This window comes from Excalfactoria chinensis, chromosome 27, assembly GCF_039878825.1.
Source record: "Excalfactoria chinensis isolate bCotChi1 chromosome 27, bCotChi1.hap2, whole genome shotgun sequence".
Classification (NCBI taxonomy): domain Eukaryota; kingdom Metazoa; phylum Chordata; class Aves; order Galliformes; family Phasianidae; genus Excalfactoria; species Excalfactoria chinensis.
The window spans coordinates 122,304-144,245 of record NC_092851.1 but is presented as its reverse complement, the minus strand read 5'-3'; the positions used below and the strand labels follow the sequence as shown (position 1 = coordinate 144,245).

The window sequence follows — 21,942 nt, the reverse complement described above, 5'->3', positions numbered from 1 at the left end:
GCCCCCAAAGACCCCTTTATGATCCCCACAGACCCCTTTACAGTCCCCATAGCCATACCTGGTGGTCTGTGGGCACCCCATAGCGCCCGTTGAGGTTGGCGTAGTGGCAGTTGCGGTACCACCAGGCTCCGGTGTAGGCGACGGCACAGGGCCTGTGGCGGCCCCGGGGGTCATGGTCCCTCGTGGAGAAGGGGCTCCCAGCATGGTAGGACAACGCATCCCCTGTAGGACCCACAGCAAGGTTATGGGGACCCCTAAAGAGAGCCTTTCGGGATACCCACATAGGGTTCAGAACCCCAAGGATGAGCTACAGACCCCCTCCAGGAACCCCCAAATCCTTATAGAGACCACCCTGTGGGGGCAGAGCCTCCCCAAGAACCCTCTGGGGTTCCCTGTGGCCTGGAGATCCCAATGGGTCAATGATCTGAGACCCATGCAAGGCCCCCTCATTGTGGGTGAGCGGACCGTCCCCTATTCCCCCCCACTTCCCCATGATCTGGGTATCCCCAAGAGCCCTCCCATGCATCAAAGCTAACCCTAATACCTCCCAGGACCCCCCACTGCCCCATACACACCAGCTGTGCCACTGTAGGCTCCGAGTTGGAGGCGGAAATTGTCTTCAGGACCACCGACAACGAAATCCCGATAGCGGGCAAAGGCGTTTTCCGATGGTGTCCGGAGATCCACACGCAGCTCCGTGGGCCCAGAGGCCGTCAGTGTGTGCAGTGCCACATTCCCTGCCCCACATCCCACAGCCATCATCATCCCCACCCTACAGACCCATACCATTCCCCCCCCCCACCCCTTCCCACCCCACACACCCATTTGGGATCCCACCCCCCGTCCCAGTGGGGTTCTGTCCCACATCCTGCAGCCATCAGCCATCCCCGACCCAGTTGTCCCCCCCCCCCCCCCCCTCACCCCAGATGTAAATCTCCCCATGTTTTGGGGTCCTCACCCAGCCAGAACTCCCCAGAGACGTTCCCGAAGCCACGGACATACTCCTCCCACCCCCTCCAGAAGTCAGTGCTCCCATCCATGCGACGCTGGAACACCTTTGGGGGGTGGTGGTGGGGGGTCAGAATCCCCACCACTGCCCCTTGACCCCCTCCCATTGCCTCCCCCTAAACCTCCAACATTGCACCCTAAAACCTTCATATTGTCCTTCAGGGAATCCTATTGCTTCTCCCAGGCCCACCACAGCCCCAAATTGCTCCGTGGGTGCTTCCCCATTTATAGTTCCAGGGGGGTTACTGGGATCCCCATGGATGGTATAGGGAGTATGTGAGTCTCATAGGAACACTGGGATCCCCTGCAGTTCCCAGAATTACCCCAACTGCCCCACAAGACCCTTCCCATTAAACTCCCCTAAATCTTCCAGCCTCCCCCACTCCACTCCCCATTGCTTCTCAACCCCCACAGAACCCCCCCCTAGATACCCCAAATGCCCCCAATTGCTCGATGGGACTTCTCTATTGCCAATACCCAACCTCTATAATGGCAACCATGGAGCCATCCACCAGACCCCATGACCCTCATTGCCCACCTGACTCCTCATAGTACCCCACAGAGCCCACTAGACCCGCCACCCAACCCCCCCGTTTCTCCTCCTTCTCCCCAGCCCCACCAGCCAGCCGCCGCCATCACTCTCCATGTCACAGAAGACTCGCAGTGGCCGTCGCCGGTCGCCCCCGAGGAAGATGAGGACCTCTCGTGAAGGTCCTGGTCCATTGAGCTGCTCCTCAGCGCAGTCCCGAGGGTGTGGATGGGGAAGGGGTGCTGGGGGACAAAGCAGTGTAGGTGCCCCCACCCACAGGACCCAACCAGTTGGGTGGCCCTGTTCACCTACCAAGGGATGAGGGCATCCCTCTGTCCCCCCACCTAAGGAACCCCTCCCTTTATAGGGACCCATTATTCAGGTACTTACAAAACCCAACAGAGCCCCCCACCCAAGGATGCAGATTCCTGGGTACCCCCTCCATACTTCAGGACCCAACATCCGTGCATCCCCACCACCCCAAAGCATCCAGGTATTTGGGTACCCCAGTGTCCCCCTCCCACCCCACAGGACCTCCTTTCCCAGCTCACGGGTGTCGAAAGTGGTCTCGAGGGGCTCCAGCCCCCGGCCTCGGAGCTGCACCCTATAGCGTCCAGTGGGCTCCAGGCCCCACAGCTCCTTGGATGTTGCCTCGGGGGGCAGCTTCAGTGTCTGGGGGGGAGAAGGGAGAGGAAGCATGGAGGGTTATTGGGCTGCTACAGGGGTCCCTAAGGGGCATTACAGGGGTATTTAATGTCTCCAGGGAGTGTAAAGGGGCTCAGGAGGATGGGAGTGCTGTAAAAGGAGTATTGGGGACCTCATGGGATAGTGGGGTGCAGTGGGGTTCTTAAGATGCCTGGGTAGTGGGGGGCTTTTGGGTTCCCCAGGGTAGGAACAGGGTCTCCAAGGAGGTTATTTGGGTCTCCAAAGGGGCATTGGGATCCCTGAGGGGAAATCTGGGTCTCCACAAGGAATACTGAAGTCTCCAAAGGGGCAAATGGGGTTCTCACAGGGCTGTGGGGGTACCCAGAATAATACTGTGGTCTTCAGGGATGCCATGCTGGTCCCCAGAAGTTCTAGGGTCACAAAAAGGGTTGTAGGGGAGCCCTAGGGTGTTACTGGGATCCCCATAGGAATACTGGGGTACCCTGAGAGATACTGAGGTCCCCTGGGAAGTTCAGGGAGTGCTATGGGGTCTTACCTTCACAGGGCCACTGGGGGGTCCGTAGATGAGGTCGTAGCCATCAGGGGGAATATGAGGAGGCGCCCAATGCAGCTGAGCACTGCGGGGCCACAGCGTCCCAACCCATAGTGTTCCTGGGGCACCTGGGAAGAGATGGGGGGCACTGAGACCCGCAGCCCCCTGTGGATCTTCCACACTCTCCCTCCTTCCATTAACTCCTTTTGGTCCTTCCTGGTCCTTTCCAACTCGGCTATAGTCTATACTTGAAGAGTCCAACCATCCACTGTAGATCAATCCAACACTCAGCAGCGCATCCAGTAGTCCTTCCAACCATCCATTCCTCCACAGAAACACAGCCCTCCATCCAACCACCAACCATCCACTCTGTCACCATAGATCCATTCTACAGTCTCTTCTTCTATTAAAAACAATTAATCCAATGCGCAAGTCATCCCCAAACAAACCACAGCGTGAATGATCCATCCACTGCTAAAAACCCAAACCCAATAAGAACCAATTCCTGCCCTCACCTGTGATGGCATCAGTGGAGATGGGGCCCAGCCTTTTTCGTCCCCACATCCCATACAGGTTGAACTTGTAGCGGTGGGACGGCGCCAGCCCAGGCATGGTCACTGTGCGCGACCCACCGTCCACGGGCAGCACCTGCAGCTGGCCTTGTGCATCCTTATACTGCACCGTGAAGGAGTCAAAGGAGCCCTCAGGGATGCTCCACTGCAGCTGGACGGAGTCAGGGCTGATGTGGGCTGCTGTCAGCTCACCCAGACGTGGTGGAGATGGTGATTCCTCTTTTGCTGGTGCTGTAGCTGCAATGCAAAGTAAATGTCCACCCTCCTAAGTATCCACGTGTTCATCACCTTACCAAGCATTCACACAATCATCCACCTGTGCTCACTGAAAAGTTATCAACTCAAACCATGCAACCTTCCATCCATCCAAACATCCATGCAACCAAGCCCTCACCACTGACAACTACCCACAATGCCTCCAATCCTGCAGGCTCCCATCCCTTCATACATCCCCACTCTGACACAGAACGTTTGCATTCCTATTCAGAACCCATTCACCAGCACAGCCCAGCAAACGGATCCTGCCATGCGCCAAGCTAAAGGCCCAGATAGGAGCAGCACGTTGGTCTCTCACCTGTGATGATGTCAGTGGAGATGGGGCCCAAACGTGTCTGCCCCCACACACCGTACAGGTTGAACTTGTAGGGGTGGGATGGCAGCAAACCAGACATGGTTGCTGTACGGGACCCACTATCCAAGTGCAGCTTCTGTGTCTGGCCTTGCACATCCATGTACTGCACTATGAAGGAGTCAAAGGAGCCTTCAGGGATGCTCCACTGCAGCTGGACAGAGTTGGGGCTGACATGGGATGCTGTCAGCTCTCCTAGGCGTGGCTGGGATGGTGGTTCCTCCTCCTCCATCTCTTCTGCAGCTGCAGCACAGAAGGCACAATGCAGGATAGAAGCTTGGTCCTGTCCATCAGTCACATCCATCCATCCAATCACCCTCTTCCATCTTTCTTTGAACCTACTCCTTACTTGAACCATGTAACAAAGCTGCCATGTTTTCACACCACCACCATCCAGACACCCTGTTTCCTGTCCCACCATTCACACAAGGATTCTCTCCATACTTCTGCCCAGTTATTTTTCTATGCAGTTACTCATTCAGTCCAACAGACCAAAGGACAGTTAACTCCTTCCACACAAGAATTAAGTCATTCATCTGTTCACATACCCATTTATTTTATCAGTCCACCAAGGATCTATCTACCCAATATTCACCCTTCCATCTATTCCCAAAATATTCTGCCCTTCCTTTCATTTTTTCGTGTTTCTGTCCATCCATTCAAGCAAATACTCAAACAGCCACTATCTAATATGGGCAGCCAGCACTCCATCCATTCCCCATCGGTCACTTCATACTTATGCATAACATTCAATGGATCCTTCCCTAAAGAGACACCCAATGGCTGTTCCCAGTGCCAGAGGAAATCAAGATCCCCAGCACAGTTTATATTTCAGTTTCTACCTGCTGCAAACCCAGAGCCCAGCAGGTGCCAATTCCTGCCCTCACCTGTGACAGCATCAGTGGAGATGGGACCCAGACGTTTTCGTCCCCACATCCCATACAGGTTGAACTGGTAATGGTGGGATGGCGCCAGCCCGGGCACAGTGACTGTGAGCGACCCATCATCCACGGGCAGCACCTGTGGCTGGCCTTGTGCATCCTTGTACTGCACCGTGAAGGAGTCAAAGGAGCCCTCGGGGACGCTCCACTGCAGCTGGATGGAGTTGGGGCTGACGTGTGTTGCTGTCAGCTCACCCAAGCGTGGCTGGGAAGGTACTTCCTCCTGTACTGGAGCTGCAGCTGCAATGCAACGCAAATGTCCACCCATCCAAGTATACATGTGTTCAACAATTTAATAAGCATTCACACAAGCATCCACCTGTCCTCACTGAAAAGTTATCCACTCACCCACACCTCCATCCAAACATCCACGCAACCAAGCCCTCACTACTGATCACTAACCACTACTCCTCCAATACTGCATGCTCCCATCCCTTTGTACATGCCCTCTCTGACACAGGACATTTCCATTCCCATTCAGAACCCAGTCATCAGCACAGCCCACCGTATGGCTCCTGTCATGAATGAGTCTCAAGGCCCGGAGAGGAGCAGCACGCAGGCCCTCACCTGTGATGGTGTCAGTGGAGATGGGGCCCAAACGTGTCTGCCCCCACACCCCGTACAGGTTGAACTTGTAGGGGTGGGATGGCAGCAAACCAGACACGGTTGCTGTGCGGGACACACTATCCAAGTGCAGCTCCTGTGGCTGGCCTTGCCCGTCCACGTACTGCACTGTGAAGGAGTCAAAGGTGCCCTCAGGGACACTCCACTGCAGCTGGACAGAGCTGGGGCTGACATGGGATGCTGTCAGCTCTCCGAGGCGTGGCTGGGGTGGTGGTTCCTCCTCCTCCATCTCTTCTGCAGCTGCAACACAGAAGGCACAATGTAGGATCAGAGATTGGTCTAGTCCATTGGTTACATCCATCCATCCATCCAATCACCCTCTTCCATTCATCTTTGAACTCACTCCTTACTTGAACCATGCAACCCAGCTGCCATGCTTTCACACCACCTCCATCCAGACACCCATGTTACTGTCCCACCATTCACACAAGGATTCTCTCTGTACCTCTACCCAATCATTTTTCTATGCAACCACACATTCAGTCCCACAGACCAAGGGACAGTTAACTCCTTCCACCCAAGAATTAACTCATTCATCTGTTCAAATACCCATTTATTTTATCAGTCTGTCAAGGATCTACCTATCCATTCTTCACCCATTCATCTATTCCCAAAATATTCTGCCCTTCCTTTCATTCCTTCATGTTTCTGCGCATCCATCCAAGCAAATACTCAAACAGCCACTATCTAATATGGGCAGCCAGCACTCCATCCATTCCCCATCGGTCACTTCATACTTATGCATAACTTTCAATGGATCCTTCCCTAAAGAGACACCCAATGGCTGTTCCCAGTGCCAGAGGAAACCAAGATCGCCAGCACAGGCCACGTTTCGTTTTCTGCCTCTGCTGCAAACCCAGAGCCCAGCAGGTGCCAATTCCTGCCCTCACCTGTGACAGCATCAGTGGAGATGGGACCCAGCCTTTTTTGTCCCCATATCCCGTACAGGTTGAACTTGTAGCGGCGGGACGGCACCAGCCCAGGCACGGTCACTGTGTTTGACCCACCGTCCACAGGCAGCACCTGCGGTTGGCCTTGTGCATCCTTGTACTGCACAGTGAAGGAGTCAAAGGAGCCCTCGGGGACGCTCCACTGCAGCTGGACGGAGTTGGGGCTGATGTGTGTTGCTGTCATCTCACCTAGGCGTGGTTTGGATGGTGAGTCCTCATCTTTCCTTGCTGTTGGTACAACACATTGGGCAAAATATTGTGCTTAAACGTTCCCCGGTCCATCTTTCCCTCCACCCATTCACACATGCCTCCATCCATTTGCATAGCCACTATTCCATAACTTTGGCCACTAATTTAACCCGTCATTCTGCTTACTCAGTATGCTATGTACCCATATACCATCTATTATGGACTCTATCCTGATCAGCACTGAATGAACCATAGATCTAACCATCAATCCAGTAATACATTAACCCCAAAAAATCAATACATCCTAAACCCAATGGTAATATCCATCCATTCATGTACTAGCCTTCTAATCATATAGCCTTAGAATCAACTCTCCATCCTCCAGTCCCTTTATTCATCCAAACACTCACCCAACTACCCTTACATGCACTTCTTTAACTGCAAAACAGATCACTCTTACAGTCTTCCAGTCTACATCCTTAACATAATTCTCCCCAGCCATTCATCCATGTAATCATCAGGAGTTGGAGGAACAGTGACAACAATTTAACCACCCAAATATTCACCAACCATCCAACAACCCAACCAAGCCACCATCCTCCAACCAACCATCAACCAACAAACCTACAACCATCAAAACAACCAACCAGTGACTGAGACATTGGTTGAGCTCTTTTTACACCCTTCCCTTCCTCAACTTACTAATTAATTTATTTCATTACCATTATTAAAACCACGCATTTGTGCAATACTCCATCCACCCAATTCCCTATTTCCATATTCAATCGCCCATTTATCCCATCTTTGAGTACATAAAAAGATCTGATCCATCCATCAAATAAACCAGCCATCCACACAAAAAAAGACCAACAACCCACAAAAAAAGATGGACATCCATTCTAAGGTCCGTTATTTCCCTCTTCCTGCCACTTAACTATTGATCCTACCAGAAACCAGTATATCTTGACACTACAGATTTTACTTGCACTCATCCCTTCCTCTAATTTTCATTTCTCTAACCACCCAGCTTTAAGTAAAGCTGGATACTGGCTCTTCAACCTTCACGCAGCCACCCATTCATCTATCCAATACCGAGCCATTGTCCAATATTTAACTGCAGTACCCACAGTGCAAGAAGTAACAAGCGCAGCCCCAGGCAAGGAAGTAGCTGTATTCCAATCACACAGAATAAAAGAGACATAGAGTGAGCAGGAGCACTCACCTGTGATGGCATCAGTGGAGATGGGGCCCAGCCGTTTCCGCCCCCACATCCCATACAGGTTGAACTTGTAGCGGCGGGACGGCACCAGCCCAGGCACGGTCACTGTGCGTGACCCACCATCCACGGGCAGCACCTGCGGCTGGCCTTGTGCATCCTTGTACTGCACCGTGAAGGAGTCAAAGGAGCCCTCAGGGACACTCCACTGAAGCTGGACGGAGTCAGGGCTGACGTGTGATGCTGTCAGCTCTCCTAGGCGTGGTGGGGAAGGTGGTTCCTCCTGCACTGGAGCTGCAGCTGCAATGCAAAGTAAATGTCCATACACCCAGATAGCCATGTGTTCATCAGCTTACCAAACGTTCACCCAAGCATCCACCTGTCCTCACTGAAATGTCATCTACTCAACCACCCAACCTTCCATCCATCCAAATATCCATGCAACAAAGCCCTCACCACTGACAACTACCTACAACCCCTCCAATCCTGCAGGCTCCCATCCCTTTGTACATCCCCACTCTAACATGGAACATTAGCATTCCCATTCAGAACCCAGTCAGTAGCACAGCCCACCGTATGGCTCCTGCCATGCATGAGTCTCAAGGCCCAGAGAGGAAAATCACGCAGGCCCTCACCTGTGATGGCGTCAGTGGAGATGGGGCCCAAACGTGTCTGCCCCCACACCCCGTACAGGTTGAACTTGTAGGGGTGGGATGGCAGCAAACCAGACACGGTTGCTGTACGGGACCCACTATCCAAGTGCAGCTCCTGTGTCTGGCCTTGTGTATCCATGTACTGCACTGTGAAGGAGTCAAAGGTGCCCTCAGGGATGCTCCACTCCAGCTGGACAGAGTTGGGGCTTACATGGGTTGCTGTCAGCTCTCCTAGGCGTGGCTGGGATGGTGGTTCCTCCTCCTCCATCTCTTCTGCAGCTGCAACACAGAAGGCACAATGCAGGATAGAAACTTGGTCCTGTCCACAGCTCACATCCAAACAAGTATCTGTCCATTCAGTCACGCTCTCTCTGTTTCCTTTCCCCTTCATCTTTGAATCATGTAACCCAACTGCTATTCCTTTATACCACCAGCATCCAGACACTCAGGTTACTCACCCACCATTCATACAAAGATTCTCTTTGTACTTCCAGGCAATCACTTTTTTATCCACCCCCACATTCAGCCCATCAGACCAAAGGACAAAAAAGCTCCTTCCACTAAAGAGGTAAGGCATTGACCAGTGAACATAACCATTCATTTTGCCAGTCCACTAAGGATCTACCTATTGATTTTTCACCCATTCATCTATTCCTCATTTATTCCATTCATTCTTTCACAACTTCATGTATCTTTTCATCCATTCCAACAGACAATGAATCAACTAGCCACCATATCATTTCAACAGCCATCACTCCATTCATTCCACATTGGTCACTTCATACTTCACGCACAGATTAATGGATCCTCCCCTAAAGAGGCACCCAGCAGCTGCTCTCATTGCCAGAGGAAATCAAGATCCCCAGCACAGGCCATGATTCAGTTTCTACCTGTTGCAAACCCAGAGCCCAGCAGGTGCCAATTCCTGCCCTCACCTGTGACAGCATCAGTGGAGATGGGGCCCAGCCTTTTTCGCCCCCACAGCCCGTACAGGTTGAACTTGTAGTGGTGGGACGGCGCCAGCCCAGGCACGGTCACTGTGTGCGACCCACCGTCCACGGGCAGCACCTGTGGCTGGCCTTGTGCATTCTTGTACTGCACCGTGAAGGAGTCAAAGGAGCCCTCAGGGATGCTCCACTCGAGCTGGATGGAGTTGGGGCTGACATGGGATGCTGTCAGCTCTCCAAGGTGTGGCTGGGATGGTGGTTCTTCCTCCACCTCTTCTGCAGCTGCAACACAGAAGGCACAATGCAGGATAGAAGCTTGGTCCTGTCCATGGCTCACATCCAAGCAAGTATCCGTCCATCCCATCTCTCTCTCTCTCTGTTTCCTTTCTTCATTCATCTTTGAAACATTTAGCCCAGCTGCCATTCTTTTACACCGCCAGCATCCAGACACCCAGGTTTCTGTTCCATCATTCACACAAGGATTCTCTACGTACTTCTATCCAATCTTTTTTTTATGCAACCACACTTTTAGTCCAACAGAGCAAGTGACACTTACTCAATATTCCTCCCAAGGTATGTACATCCACTGTGCCAGTGGACCAAGGATCTACCTACCCACTGTTCAACTAACTGCCTGTTCCTTAGGTATACCACCCATACTTTCACTCCTTCGTGTATTTTCCATCCATTCTAACACACAGTTATACAAGCAGCTACCATCTCATCTCAACAGCAATCACCCCATCCATTCCCCACTGGTCTCTTCATTCCTCATGCACTGAATTACAAATCCTTCCCTAAAGAGGCACACAACAGCTGTTCCTATTGCCAGAGGAAATCAAGATTCCCAACACAGGACATGTTTCAGTTTCTACCTGTTGCAAACCCAGAGCCCAGCAGGTGCCAATTCCTGCCCTCACCTGTGATGGCATCAGTAGAGATGGGGCCCAGCCTTTTTCTCCCCCACAGCCCATACAGGTTGAACTTGTAGCGGCGGGACGGCACCAGCCCAGGCACGGTCACTGTGCGTGACCCACCATCCACGGGCAGCACCTGCGGCTGGCCTTGTGCATCCTTGTACTGCACCATGAAGGAGTCAAAGGAGCCCTCGGGGACGCTCCACTGCAGCTGGACAGAGTCAGGGCTGACGTGTGTTGCTGTCAGCTCACCCAAGCGTGGTTGGGGTGGTTGTACATCCTCAGCTGGACTTGCAGCTGCAATATAGAGGGTGGAATTCACAGTGAAAACATCTACCCACCCACCTCTCCATCTATTCAACAACCAACCAAACACTGATCTGACCATTAAGCTTACAAGAAATGAGCCTAGGGGAATGATGCTTCAGCTGGCGGTGAGGCAGGTGACACGGCTGAAGTGCGTGTACACCAATGCATGCAGCATGGGCAACAAGCAGGTGGAGCTGGAAGCAACTGTGTGTCAGGCTAACTATGACCTGGTTGCTATTACTGAAACATGGTGGGACAGCTTCCATGACTGGAGTGCTGTGATAGATGGTTACAAGCTCTTCAGAAGGGATAGATGAAGAAAGAAGGAAGGTGGTGTGGCCCTTTATGTTAAAGACTGTTTTGAAGTTGAAGAGCTTGGGGTTGGGTATGATGAAGTTGAGTGTCTGTGGGTAAGGATCAGGGGAAAGGCCTTCAGGGGTGACATCTTGGTGGGGGTCTGTTATAGACTGCCTAATCAGGATGAAGAGATGGATGAGGCATTCTACGAGCAGCTGGTAGAAGTTGCACGTTGGCCAGCACTCATTCTCATGGGAGACTTCAACTTCCCTGATATATGTTGGGAATGTAATACAGCATAGAGGAAGCAGTCCAAGAGGTTTCTGGAGTGTGTGGAAGATAGGTTCCTTACACAGCTGGTACATCAGCCTACCAGGGGTGGTGCCCTGCTAGACCTGCTCTTCACTAACAGTGAAAGACTGGTGGGTGATGTGAAGGCAGGGGACTGTCTTGGGCAAAGCTCCAATTTAGATTGGCCACAACAGTAAAAGAGAATAAAAAATCTTTTTACAAATATATCAGTGGTAAGAGGAGAACCAAGAAAAATGTCCACCCCTTACTTGATGCAGTGGGGAATGTGACCACTGAGGATAAGGGGAAGGCTGAGGTCTTCAATGCCTTCTTCACATCTGCCCTTAATGGGCAGAATAGTTATCCTCAGGGCACTTTATGCTCTGATCTGAAAGTCTGGGATGGAATACATTCAGGTGGAGACAGTTAAAGAGCTCCTCCTCCACCTGGACCGCCACAAGTCCATGGGACTGGACAGGCTCCACCCTCGGGTGCTGAGGGAGCTGGCAGGTGTAATTGCTGAGCTGTTCTCTGCCATCTACCAGCGCTTCTGGTTAACTGGAGAGGTCCCAGAGGATTGGAGGCTTGCTGATGTGACTCCCATCTACAAGAAGGGTTGTAAGGAGGATACAGGAAACTACAGGCCTGTCAGCCTGACCTTGGTACCAGGGAGAGTTATGGAGCAAATCATCTTGGGTGAGATCACACGGCACGTGCGTGGCATCCAGGGGATCAGACCCAGCCAGCATGGATTCATGAAAGGCAGGTCGTATTTAACCAACCTCATCTCCTTCTACAATTGGGTGACCAGGCTGGTAGATGAGGGTAAGGCAGTTGATGTAGTCTACCCAGACTTCAGCAAAGCCTTTGACATGGTCTCTCACAGTATCCTCCTGAGGAAACTGGCTGCCCATGGCCTGGACAGGTATACCCTTCTTTGGGTAAGGAACTGGCTAGAGGGTCGTGCCCAGTGGGTAGTGGTTAATGGAGTTAAGTCTGACTGGTGCCCCATTACAACTGGTGTCCTCCAGGGGTTGGTTCTAGGGCCCATCTTGTTTAACATCTTCAGTGATGACCTGGATGAGGGGATTGAGTGTACCCTCAGTAAGTTTGCAGATGACACCAAGTTGGGAGGTGGTGTTGATCTGCCTGAGGATAGGAAGGCCCTCCAGAGGGATATGGATAGGCTGAATTGCTGGGCTGAGATTAATGGGATGGGGTTCAACAAGGCCAGGTGCTGGGTCCTGCACTTTGGCCACAATAACCCCATGCAGCACTATAGGATTGGGGCAGAGTGGCTGGATGACTGTGAAGAGGAAAGGGACCTGGGAGTGTTGGTTGATGTTCAGCTGAACATGAGCCAACAGTGTACCCAGGTGGCCAAGAAGGCCAACGGCATCCTGGCCTGTATAAGAAACAGTATGGCCAGCAGGAGCAGAGAGGTAACCATCCCTCTGTACTCAGCTCTGGTGTGGCCACTTCTCAAGTACTGTGTTCAGTTTTGGGCTCCTCACTACAAGAAAGACATTGAGGCTCAGGAACATGTCCAGAGAAGGGCAACAAAACTTGTAAGGGCTCTGGAGCACAAGTCTTATGAGGAGCAGCTCAGGGAGGTGGCATTGTTTAGCCTGGAGAAGAGAAGGCTCAGGGGAGACCTCATTGCACTCTACAACATCTGAAAGGGAGGATGTGATGAGGAGGGGCTTGGCCTCTTCTGCCAGGCAACAAACAGGAGCCGAGGAAATGGCCACAAGTTGAATCAGAAGAGGTACATAAGAAGGACCTTTTTGTCTCAGAGAGTGGTCAAGCACTGGAATGGCTGCCCAGGGAGGTGGTGGAGTTGCCATCCCTGACAGTGTTCAAGAGGTGTCTGGATAGAGAGCTAGGAGATATAGTTTAGTGGTGTTTCTGTAGGTATGGTAAAGGTTGGACTAGATGATCTTGTAGGACCTTTCCAACCTTGTGATTCTATGATCCATCCATCCATACAGCAACTGTTATCAATCATTCCCTACTTTGTTCGTACTCCAATCTTGCATGCTTGCATCCCTACATACGTTCCAGATCAACAACAAGGAAAAGTTTCCTTCTCAAGCAAGATGACTGTAAGCAGGAGGGGCCATGAAAGGCACCTGCCAGGAAACATCACCAGAGTCAGCCAAAAGACATAGATGAGCACACAGCATCCTCACCTGTGACGGCATCAGTGGAGATGGGGCCCAGCCTTTTTCGCCCCCACAACCCATACAGGTTGAACTTGTAGCGGCGGGACGGCACCAGCCCAGGCACGGTCACTGTGTTTGACCCACCATCTACAGGCAGCACCTGCAGCTGGCCTTGTGCATCCTTGTACTGCACCATGAAGGAGTCAAAGGAGCCCTCGGGGACGCTCCACTGCAGCTGGACGGAGTCAGGGCTGATGTGGGACGCTGTCAGCTCACCCAGACGTGGTTGGGGTGGTTGTACATCCTTTTCTAGACTAGCAGCTGCAGTACAGAGGGTGGAATTCACAGTGAAAGCGTTACATATCCACATCTCCATCTTTTCAACAACCAACCAAACATTCATCCAACCATCCAGCTGTACTCCAAGCACCAGTTTAATTAGGCACCATTCCATCCATCCGTCCTTACTTCCATCCATAATGCAACTGTTATCACTCATTACCTATTTTGTTCTTCCTCCAGTATTACATGCTCCCATCTCTACATGCGTTCCAAATAAAAAACAAGGAAAAGTCTCCTTCTCAAGAAAGATGAATGTAAGCAGGAAAGGCCATGAAAGGCTCCTGCCACAAGAGTACTCCAATGTTGGGCAATGGATATAGATGAGCACACAGCATCCTCACCTGTGACAGCATCCGTGGAGATGGGGCCCAGCCGTTTCCGCCCCCATATCCCATACAGGTTGAACTTGTAGCGGCGGGACGGCACCAGCCCAGGCACGGTCACTGTGCGTGACCCACCGCCTACAGGCAGCACCTGCGGCTGGCCTTGTGCATCCTTGTACTGCACCGTGAAGGAGTCAAAGGAGCCCTCGGGGACACTCCACTGCAGCTGGATGGAGTCGGGGCTGACGTGGGATGCTGTCACCTCACCCAGGCGTGGTGGGGAAGGCGGTTCCTCCTGTGGTGGAGCTGCAGCTAAAATGTAAAGCAAATGTCCACTCACCCAAGTATCCATGTGTTCATCATCTTACGAAACATTCATCCAAGCGCCAAACTGTCCTCACTGAAAAGTTACCTACTCAGCAATCCATCCATCCAAATATCCATGCAACCAAGCCCTCAACACTGATCACTAACCACTAGTCCTCCACTCCTGCAGGCTCCAATCCCTGCATACATTCCCACTCTGACACAGAACTTCTGCATTCCCATTCAGAACCCAGTCAGTAGCACAGCTCAGTGCACGGTTCCTGCCACGTGCCAAACTCAAGGTCCATAGAAGAAAGGCACACAGGGCCCCTCACCTGTGATGGTGTCAGTGGAGATGGGGCCTAGACGTGTCTGCCCCCACATGCCGTACAGGTTGAACTTGTAGGGGTGGGATGGCAGCAAACCAGACACGGTTGCTGTACGGGACCCACTATCCAAGTGCAGCTCCTGTGTCTGGCCTTGCACATCCATGTACTGCACTATGAAGGAGTCAAAGGAGCCCTCGGGGACGCTCCACTGCAGCTGGACGGAGTTGGGGCTGACATGGGATGCTGTCAGCTCTCCTAGGTGTGGCTGGGATGGTGGTTCCTCCTCCTCCACCTCTTCTGCAGCTGCAACATGGAAGGCACAATGCAGGATAAAATCATGGTCCTGTCCATCGGTCACATCCATCCATCCATCCAATCACCCTCTCTTTGTTCCCCTTCTTTGTCCATCTTTGAATCTACTTCTACTTGTACCATGTAAAGAGGCTGCCATTCCAGCATCCAGACACTCAGGTTACTGTCACACCATTTACACAAGGATTCTCTCTGTACATCTATCCAATCATTTTTCTTTGCAATCACATGTTCAGTTTAACAGACAAAGAGACACCTACTCAATATGCCATCGAAGGATTATCTCATTCACCCATTCATATACCCATCAACTGTACCAGTTCAATAAGGTTCTCTACCTGTCCATCCTTCAATGAAATACCTAATCCTAAATTATGCCACCCATTCCTTCCTTTGTTTATCTGTCTTGTCCATACATTGCAACACACAGTTATTCAAGCAGCCACAATCTCACCTCAACAGCCAGCACTCCATCCACTCCCCATTGGTTCCTGCTTAATTAATGAAGCAACTAATGGATCCTTCCCTAAAGAGGCACCCAATGGCTGTTCCCAATTCCAGAGGAAATCAAGATCCCCAGCACAGGCCACATTTCATTTGCTACCTGTTGCAAACCCAGAGCCCACCAGGTGCCAATTCCTGCCCTCACCTGTGACGGCATCAGTGGAGATGGGGCCCAGCCTTTTTCTCCCCCACAACCCATACAGGTTGAACTTGTAGCGGCGGGATGGTGCCAGCCCAGGCACGGTCACTGTGCGCGACCCACCGTCCACAGGCAGCACCTGTGGCTGGCCTTGTGCATCCTTGTACTGCACCGTGAAGGAGTCAAAGGAGCCCTCGGGGACGCTCCACTGCAGCTGGACGGAGTCGGGGCTGATGTGGGCTGCTGTCAGCTCACCCAGACGTGGTGGAGATGGTGGTTCCTCTTTTGCTGGAGCTGCAGCTGCAATGCAATGCAAATGTCCACCCTCCTAAGTATCTACGTGTTCATCACCTTATCAAGCATTCACACAATCATCCACCTGTGCTCACTGAAAAGTTATCTACTCAACCACCCAACCTTCCATCCATCCAAACATCCATGCAACAAGCCCTCACCACTGATAACTACCCACAACGCCTCCAATCCTGCAGGCTCCCATCCCTGCGAACATTCCCACTCTGACACAGAACATCTACATTCCCATTCAGAACCCAGTCAGTAGCACAGCCCAGCAAATGGCTCCTGTCATGCACCAAGTTCAAGACCCAGAGAGGAAAATCACGCAGGCCCTCACCTGTGATGGTGTCAGTGGAGATGGGGCCTAGACGTGTCTGCCCCCACATGCCGTACAGGTTGAACTTGTAGGGGTGGGATGGCAGCAAACCAGACATGGTCGCTGTGCGGGACCCACTATCCAAGTGCAGCTCCTGTGGCTGACCTTGTGTATCCATGTACTGCACTGTGAAGGAGTCAAAGGAGCCCTCAGGGATGCTCCACTCGAGCTGGATGGAGTTGGGGCTGACATGGGATGCTGTCAGCTCTCCTAGGCGTGGCTGGGATGGTGGTTCCTCCTCCTCCACCTCTTCTGCAGCTGCAACACAGAAGGCACAATGCAGGATAGAAGCTTGGTCCTGTCCATGGCTCACATCCAACCAAGGATCCGTCCATCCAATCTCCCACCCTCTGATTCCTTACTTCATTCATCTTTGAAACATTTAAACCAGCTGCCATTCTTTTACACTACCTCCATCCAGACACCCAGGTTCCTGTTCTGCCATTTAAACATGGATTCTCCCTGTAACTCTACCCAGTCATTTTTCTATGCAACCACAAGTTCAGACTAACAGAGCAAGGGACACTTACTCAATATGTCACCCAAGGTATGTTCATCCACTGTGCCAGTGGACCAAGGATCTACCTCCCCACTGTTACACCAACTACCTATTCCTTAATACCACCCATCCTTTCACTCCTTTGTGTGTCAATTCATCCATTCTAACACACAGTGATTTAAGCAGCTACCATCTCATCTCAACAGCCAGCACTCCATCCACTCCCCATTGGTCACTTCACATTTATGCATAACCTTCAATGGATCCATCCCTAAATAGGCACCCAAAGGCTGTTCCCACTGCCAGGGGAAATCAAGATCCCCAGCATAGGCTATGTTTCAGTTTCTATCTGAAGCAAACCCAGATCCCAGCAGGTGCCAATTTCTACTCTCACCTGTGACAGCATCAGTGGAGATGGGACCCAGCCTTTTTCTCCCCCACACTCCGTACAGGTTGAACTTGTAGCGGCGGGACGGTACCAGCCCAGGCACGGTCACTGTGCGTGACCCACCATCCACGGGCAGCACCTGTGGCTGGCCTTGTGCATCCTTGTACTGCACAGTGAAGGAGTCAAAGGAGCCCTCGGGGACGCTCCACTGCAGCTGGACGGAGTCAGGGCTGACGTGTGTTGCTGTCAGCTCACCCAGACGTGGTTGGGTTGGTCGTACATCCTTTTCTGGACTAGCAGCTGCAGTACAGAGGGAGAAATTCACATTGAAAGCATCTAGCCATTCACCTCTCCATCTATTCAACAACCAACCGAACATTCATCCAACCATCCAGCTGTACTCCAAGCACCAGTTTAATTAGACACCATTCCATCCATCCGTCCTTACTTCCATCCATAATGCAACTGTTATCTATCTTTCCCTAATTTGTTCCTCCTCCAATCTTACATGCTTGCATCCCTACATACGTTCCAGATCAACAACAAAGAAAAGCTTCCTTCTCAAGCAAGATGACTGTAAGCAGGAGGGGCCATGAAAGGCACCTGCCAGGAAACATCACCAGAGTCAGCCAAAAGACATAGATGAGCACACAGCATCCTCACCTGTGACGGCATCCGTGGAGATGGGGCCCAGCCTTTTTCGCCCCCACATCCCGTACAGGTTGAACTTGTAGCGGCGGGACGGCGCCAGCCCAGGCACGGTCACTGTGCGTGACCCACCATCCACGGGCAGCACCTGCGGCTGGCCTTGTGCGTCCTTGTACTGCACCGTGAAGGAGTCAAAGGAGCCCTCGGGGACGCTCCACTGCAGCTGGACGGAGTCAGGGCTGATGTTGGATGCTGTCAGTTCTCCTAGGCTTGGCTGGGATGGTGGTTTCTCCTCCTCCATCTCTTCTGCAGCTGCTACACAGAAGGCACAATGCAGGATAGAAGCATCGTCCACTCCGTCAGTCACATCCTTACATCCATCCAGCCACTCTCTCTTTGTTCCCATTTTCCGTACAACTTTGAATCTACTCCTTACTTGTACTGTGTAACCCAGCTGCCATTCCTTTACAACAGTTCCATCCAGACACCCAGGTTCCTGTCCTACCATTCACACAAGGATTCTCTCTGTACTTCTATCCAATCATTTTTCTGTGCAATATACGTTCTGTCCAACAGACCAAGGGACACTTATTCAGTATGCTACCCAAAGACTCTCATTCACCTGTGCACATACCCATTCACTGTACCAGTTCACCAAGGTTCTATATGTCCATCCTTCAACCAACTGCCTATTCCTAAATTATAGCACCCATTCCTTCCCTCCTTCATTTATCTGTCCATACATTCCAACACACAGTTATTCAAGCAGCCACCATCTCATCTCAACAGCCAGCACTCCATCCATTCCCCATTGGTTCCTGCCTACTTCTTGCACCAACTAATGGATCCTTCCCTAAAGAGGCACCCAACAGCTGTTCCCATTGCCAGAGGAAATCAAGATCACCAGCATGGTACACGTTTGAGTTTCTACCTGCTGCAAACCCAGAGCCCAGCAGGTGCCAATTCCTGCCCTTACCTGTGACGGCATCAGTGGAGATGGGACCCAGCCTTTTTCGTCCCCACAACCCATACAGGTTGAACTTGTAGCGGCGGGACGGCACCAGCCCAGGCACGGTCACTGTGCGTGACCCACCGCCTACAGGCAGCACCTGCGGCTGGCCTTGTGCATCCTTGTACTGCAACGTGAAGGAGTCAAAGGAGCCCTTGGGGACGCTCCACTGCAGCTGGACAGAGTCAGGGCTGATGTGGGATGCTGTCAGCTCACCCAAGCGAGGTTGGGATGGTGGTTCCTTCTGTGTTGGAGCTGCAGCTGCAAGACGAAGTGAATGTCCTCACAACCAGCTAGCCATGTGTTCATCAGCTTACCAAACGTTCACCCAAGCATCCACCTGTGCTCTCTGAAATGTTATCTACTCAACAACCCATCCATCCAAACATTCATGCAATAAAGCCCTCACCACTGATCACTAACCACTACTCTTCCAGTCCTGCATGCTCCCATCCCTTTGAACATTCCCAATCTGACACATGGTATTTGCATTCCCATTCAGAACCCAGTCACTAGCAGAGCCCAGTAACTGGCTCCTGCCATGCAACAAGCTCAAGGCTCAGATAGGAGCAGCACACAGGTCTCTCACCTGTGATGGTGTCAGTCGAGGTGGGGCCCAGAAGTCTCTGCCCCCACACCCCATACAGATTGAACTTGTAGGAGTGGGATGGCAGCAAACCAGACACGGTTGCTGTGCGGGACCCACTATCCAAGTGCAGCTCCTGTGGCTTGCCTTGCCAGTCCATGTACTGCACTATGAAGGAGTCAAAGGTGCCCTCAGAGACACTCCACTCTAGCTGGACAGAGTTGGGGCTCACATCAGATGCTGTCAGCTCTCCTAGACGTGGCTGGGATGGTGGTTCCTCCTCCTCTATCATTTCGGCAGCTGCAACACAGAAGTGCACAATGTAGGATAGAAGCTTGGGTCTGTCCATCTTTCACATCTATCCTTCAATCCAAACACGCTCTCTCTGTTCCCTTTTTCCATCCATCTTTGTACCATTTAACCCAACTGCCATTCTTTCACACTGCCAGACAGTAGGTCACTACGTACTTCTAACCAGTCATTTTTCTATGCAAGCACATGTTCAATACAACAGAGCAAGACACACTTACTCAGTATGTCACCCAAGGTATGTACATCCACTGCACCAATGGACCAAGGATCTACCTACCCATTCGTCAACCAACTACCGACTCCTAAATTATAGCACCCATCCTTTCACTCCTTCATGTATCTGTCCATACATTCTAACACACAGTTATTCAATCAGCCTCCATCTCATCTCAACATTCCCTATCAGTCTCTTCATACCTATGCATAACTTTCAATGGATCCATCCCTAAATAGGCACCCAATGGCTGTTCCCATTGCCAGAGGATATCAAGATCACCAGCACAGGTCATGTTTCAGTTTCTACCTGTTGCAAACCCAGAGCCCAGCAGGTGCCAATTCCTGCCCTCACCTGTGATGGCATCAGTAGAGATGGGGCCCAGCCTTTTTCTCCCCCACAGCCCATACAGGTTGAACTTGTAGCGGCGGGACGGCACCAGCCCAGGCACGGTCACTGTGCGTGACCCACCATCCACGGGCAGCACCTGCGGCTGGCCTTGTGCATCCTTGTACTGCACAGTGAAGGAGTCAAAGGAGCCCTCGGGGACGCTCCACTGCAGCTGGACGGAGTCAGGGCTGGCGTGGGACACTGTCAGCTCACCCAAGCGAGGTTGGGATGGTGGTTCCTCCTCCTCCATCTCTTCGGAAGCTGCAATGCAGAAGGCATAATGCAGGATAGAAGCTTCATCCACTCCATCGGTCACATCCAACCAAGGATCCATCCATCCAATCACCCTCTCTCTGTTCCCTTTCTTCATTCATCTTTGAAACATGTAACCCATCTGCCATTCTTTCACACCACCAGCATCTAGACAGCCAGGTTCACGTCCCACCATTCACACATGGATTCTCTATGTACATATATTCAATCATTTTTTTATGCAACCACACATTCGGTCCAACATACCATAGGACACTTACTCAATATGCCACCCAGTGTATGTACATCCATTGTACCACTGGACCGAGGATCTACCAACCCATTTCTCAACAAACTACCTACTCCTAAATAACAGCACACATCCTTTCATTCCATTGTGTATCTGTCAATCCATTCTAACACACAGTTATTCAAGCAGTCACCATCCCATCTCAACAGCCAGCACTCCATCCATTCCCCGTCGATCTCCTCATATTGATACATATTTTTCAATGGATGCTTCCCCAAAAATGCACCCAAAATCTGTTCCCAGTGTCAGAGGAAATCAAGATCCCCAGCACAGGCCACGTTTCAGTTCCTACCTGCTGCAAACCAAGAGCCCACCAGGTGCCAATTCCGACCCTCACCTGTGACAGCATCAGTGGAGATGGGGCCCAGCCTTTTTCTCCCCCAGACACCGTACAGGTTGAACTTGTAGCGGCGGGACGGCACCAATCCGGGCACGGTCACTGTGTTTGACCCACCATCCACGGGCAGCACCTGCGGCTGGCCTTGTGCATCCTTGTACTGCAATGTGAAGGAGCCAAAGGAGCCCTCGGGGATGCTCCACTGCAGCTGGACGGAGTTGGGGCTGACGTGTGTTGCTGTCAGCTCACCCAGGCGTGGTTGGGTTGGTCGTACATCCTTTTCTGGACTAGCAGCTGCAGTACAGAGGGAGGAAATAGCAGTGAAAGGATCTACCCATCAACCTCTCCATCTATTCAACATCCAACCAAACATTCATTCAACCATCCAGCTGTACTCCAAGCACCAGTTTCCTAGGCATCTTTCCACCCATCTGTCCTTTCTTCCAGCCATAATGGAACTGTTATCTCTCATTCCCTGCTGCATTCTTCCTCCAATCTTACATGCTTGCATCCTTATATATGTTCCAGATCAACAACAGGGAAAAGTTTCCTTCTCAAGCAAAATGAGTGCGAGCAGGAGGTGCCTTGAAAGGCAGCTGCCACAAGACAACACCACATTCAGCCAAATGACATGA

General features: G+C 51.8%; 1 protein-coding gene across 1 annotated transcript in view; it reads right to left on the bottom strand.

The window, feature by feature from the left end:
* TNXB (tenascin XB) overlaps positions 1-21,942 on the bottom strand; it is a 30,306-nt gene that overhangs the window by 390 nt on the left and 7,974 nt on the right. The window contains exons 12-37 of the mRNA XM_072357875.1: positions 21,308-21,601; positions 20,373-20,669; positions 19,496-19,792; positions 18,874-19,161; positions 17,913-18,200; positions 17,256-17,549; positions 16,324-16,620; positions 15,696-15,989; positions 14,741-15,037; positions 14,118-14,411; positions 13,462-13,755; positions 10,376-10,669; positions 9,444-9,737; positions 8,491-8,787; positions 7,862-8,155; positions 6,391-6,678; positions 5,444-5,740; positions 4,823-5,116; positions 3,882-4,178; positions 3,251-3,544; positions 2,739-2,863; positions 2,089-2,209; positions 1,628-1,779; positions 959-1,055; positions 576-737; positions 59-222 (exon numbers count right to left, since the gene is read on the bottom strand). Coding sequence (XP_072213976.1) covers positions 59-222; positions 576-737; positions 959-1,055; positions 1,628-1,779; positions 2,089-2,209; positions 2,739-2,863; positions 3,251-3,544; positions 3,882-4,178; positions 4,823-5,116; positions 5,444-5,740; positions 6,391-6,678; positions 7,862-8,155; positions 8,491-8,787; positions 9,444-9,737; positions 10,376-10,669; positions 13,462-13,755; positions 14,118-14,411; positions 14,741-15,037; positions 15,696-15,989; positions 16,324-16,620; positions 17,256-17,549; positions 17,913-18,200; positions 18,874-19,161; positions 19,496-19,792; positions 20,373-20,669; positions 21,308-21,601 — 6,704 coding nt within the window. The remainder of the gene's footprint in view (positions 1-58; positions 223-575; positions 738-958; positions 1,056-1,627; positions 1,780-2,088; positions 2,210-2,738; positions 2,864-3,250; positions 3,545-3,881; positions 4,179-4,822; positions 5,117-5,443; positions 5,741-6,390; positions 6,679-7,861; positions 8,156-8,490; positions 8,788-9,443; positions 9,738-10,375; positions 10,670-13,461; positions 13,756-14,117; positions 14,412-14,740; positions 15,038-15,695; positions 15,990-16,323; positions 16,621-17,255; positions 17,550-17,912; positions 18,201-18,873; positions 19,162-19,495; positions 19,793-20,372; positions 20,670-21,307; positions 21,602-21,942) is intronic.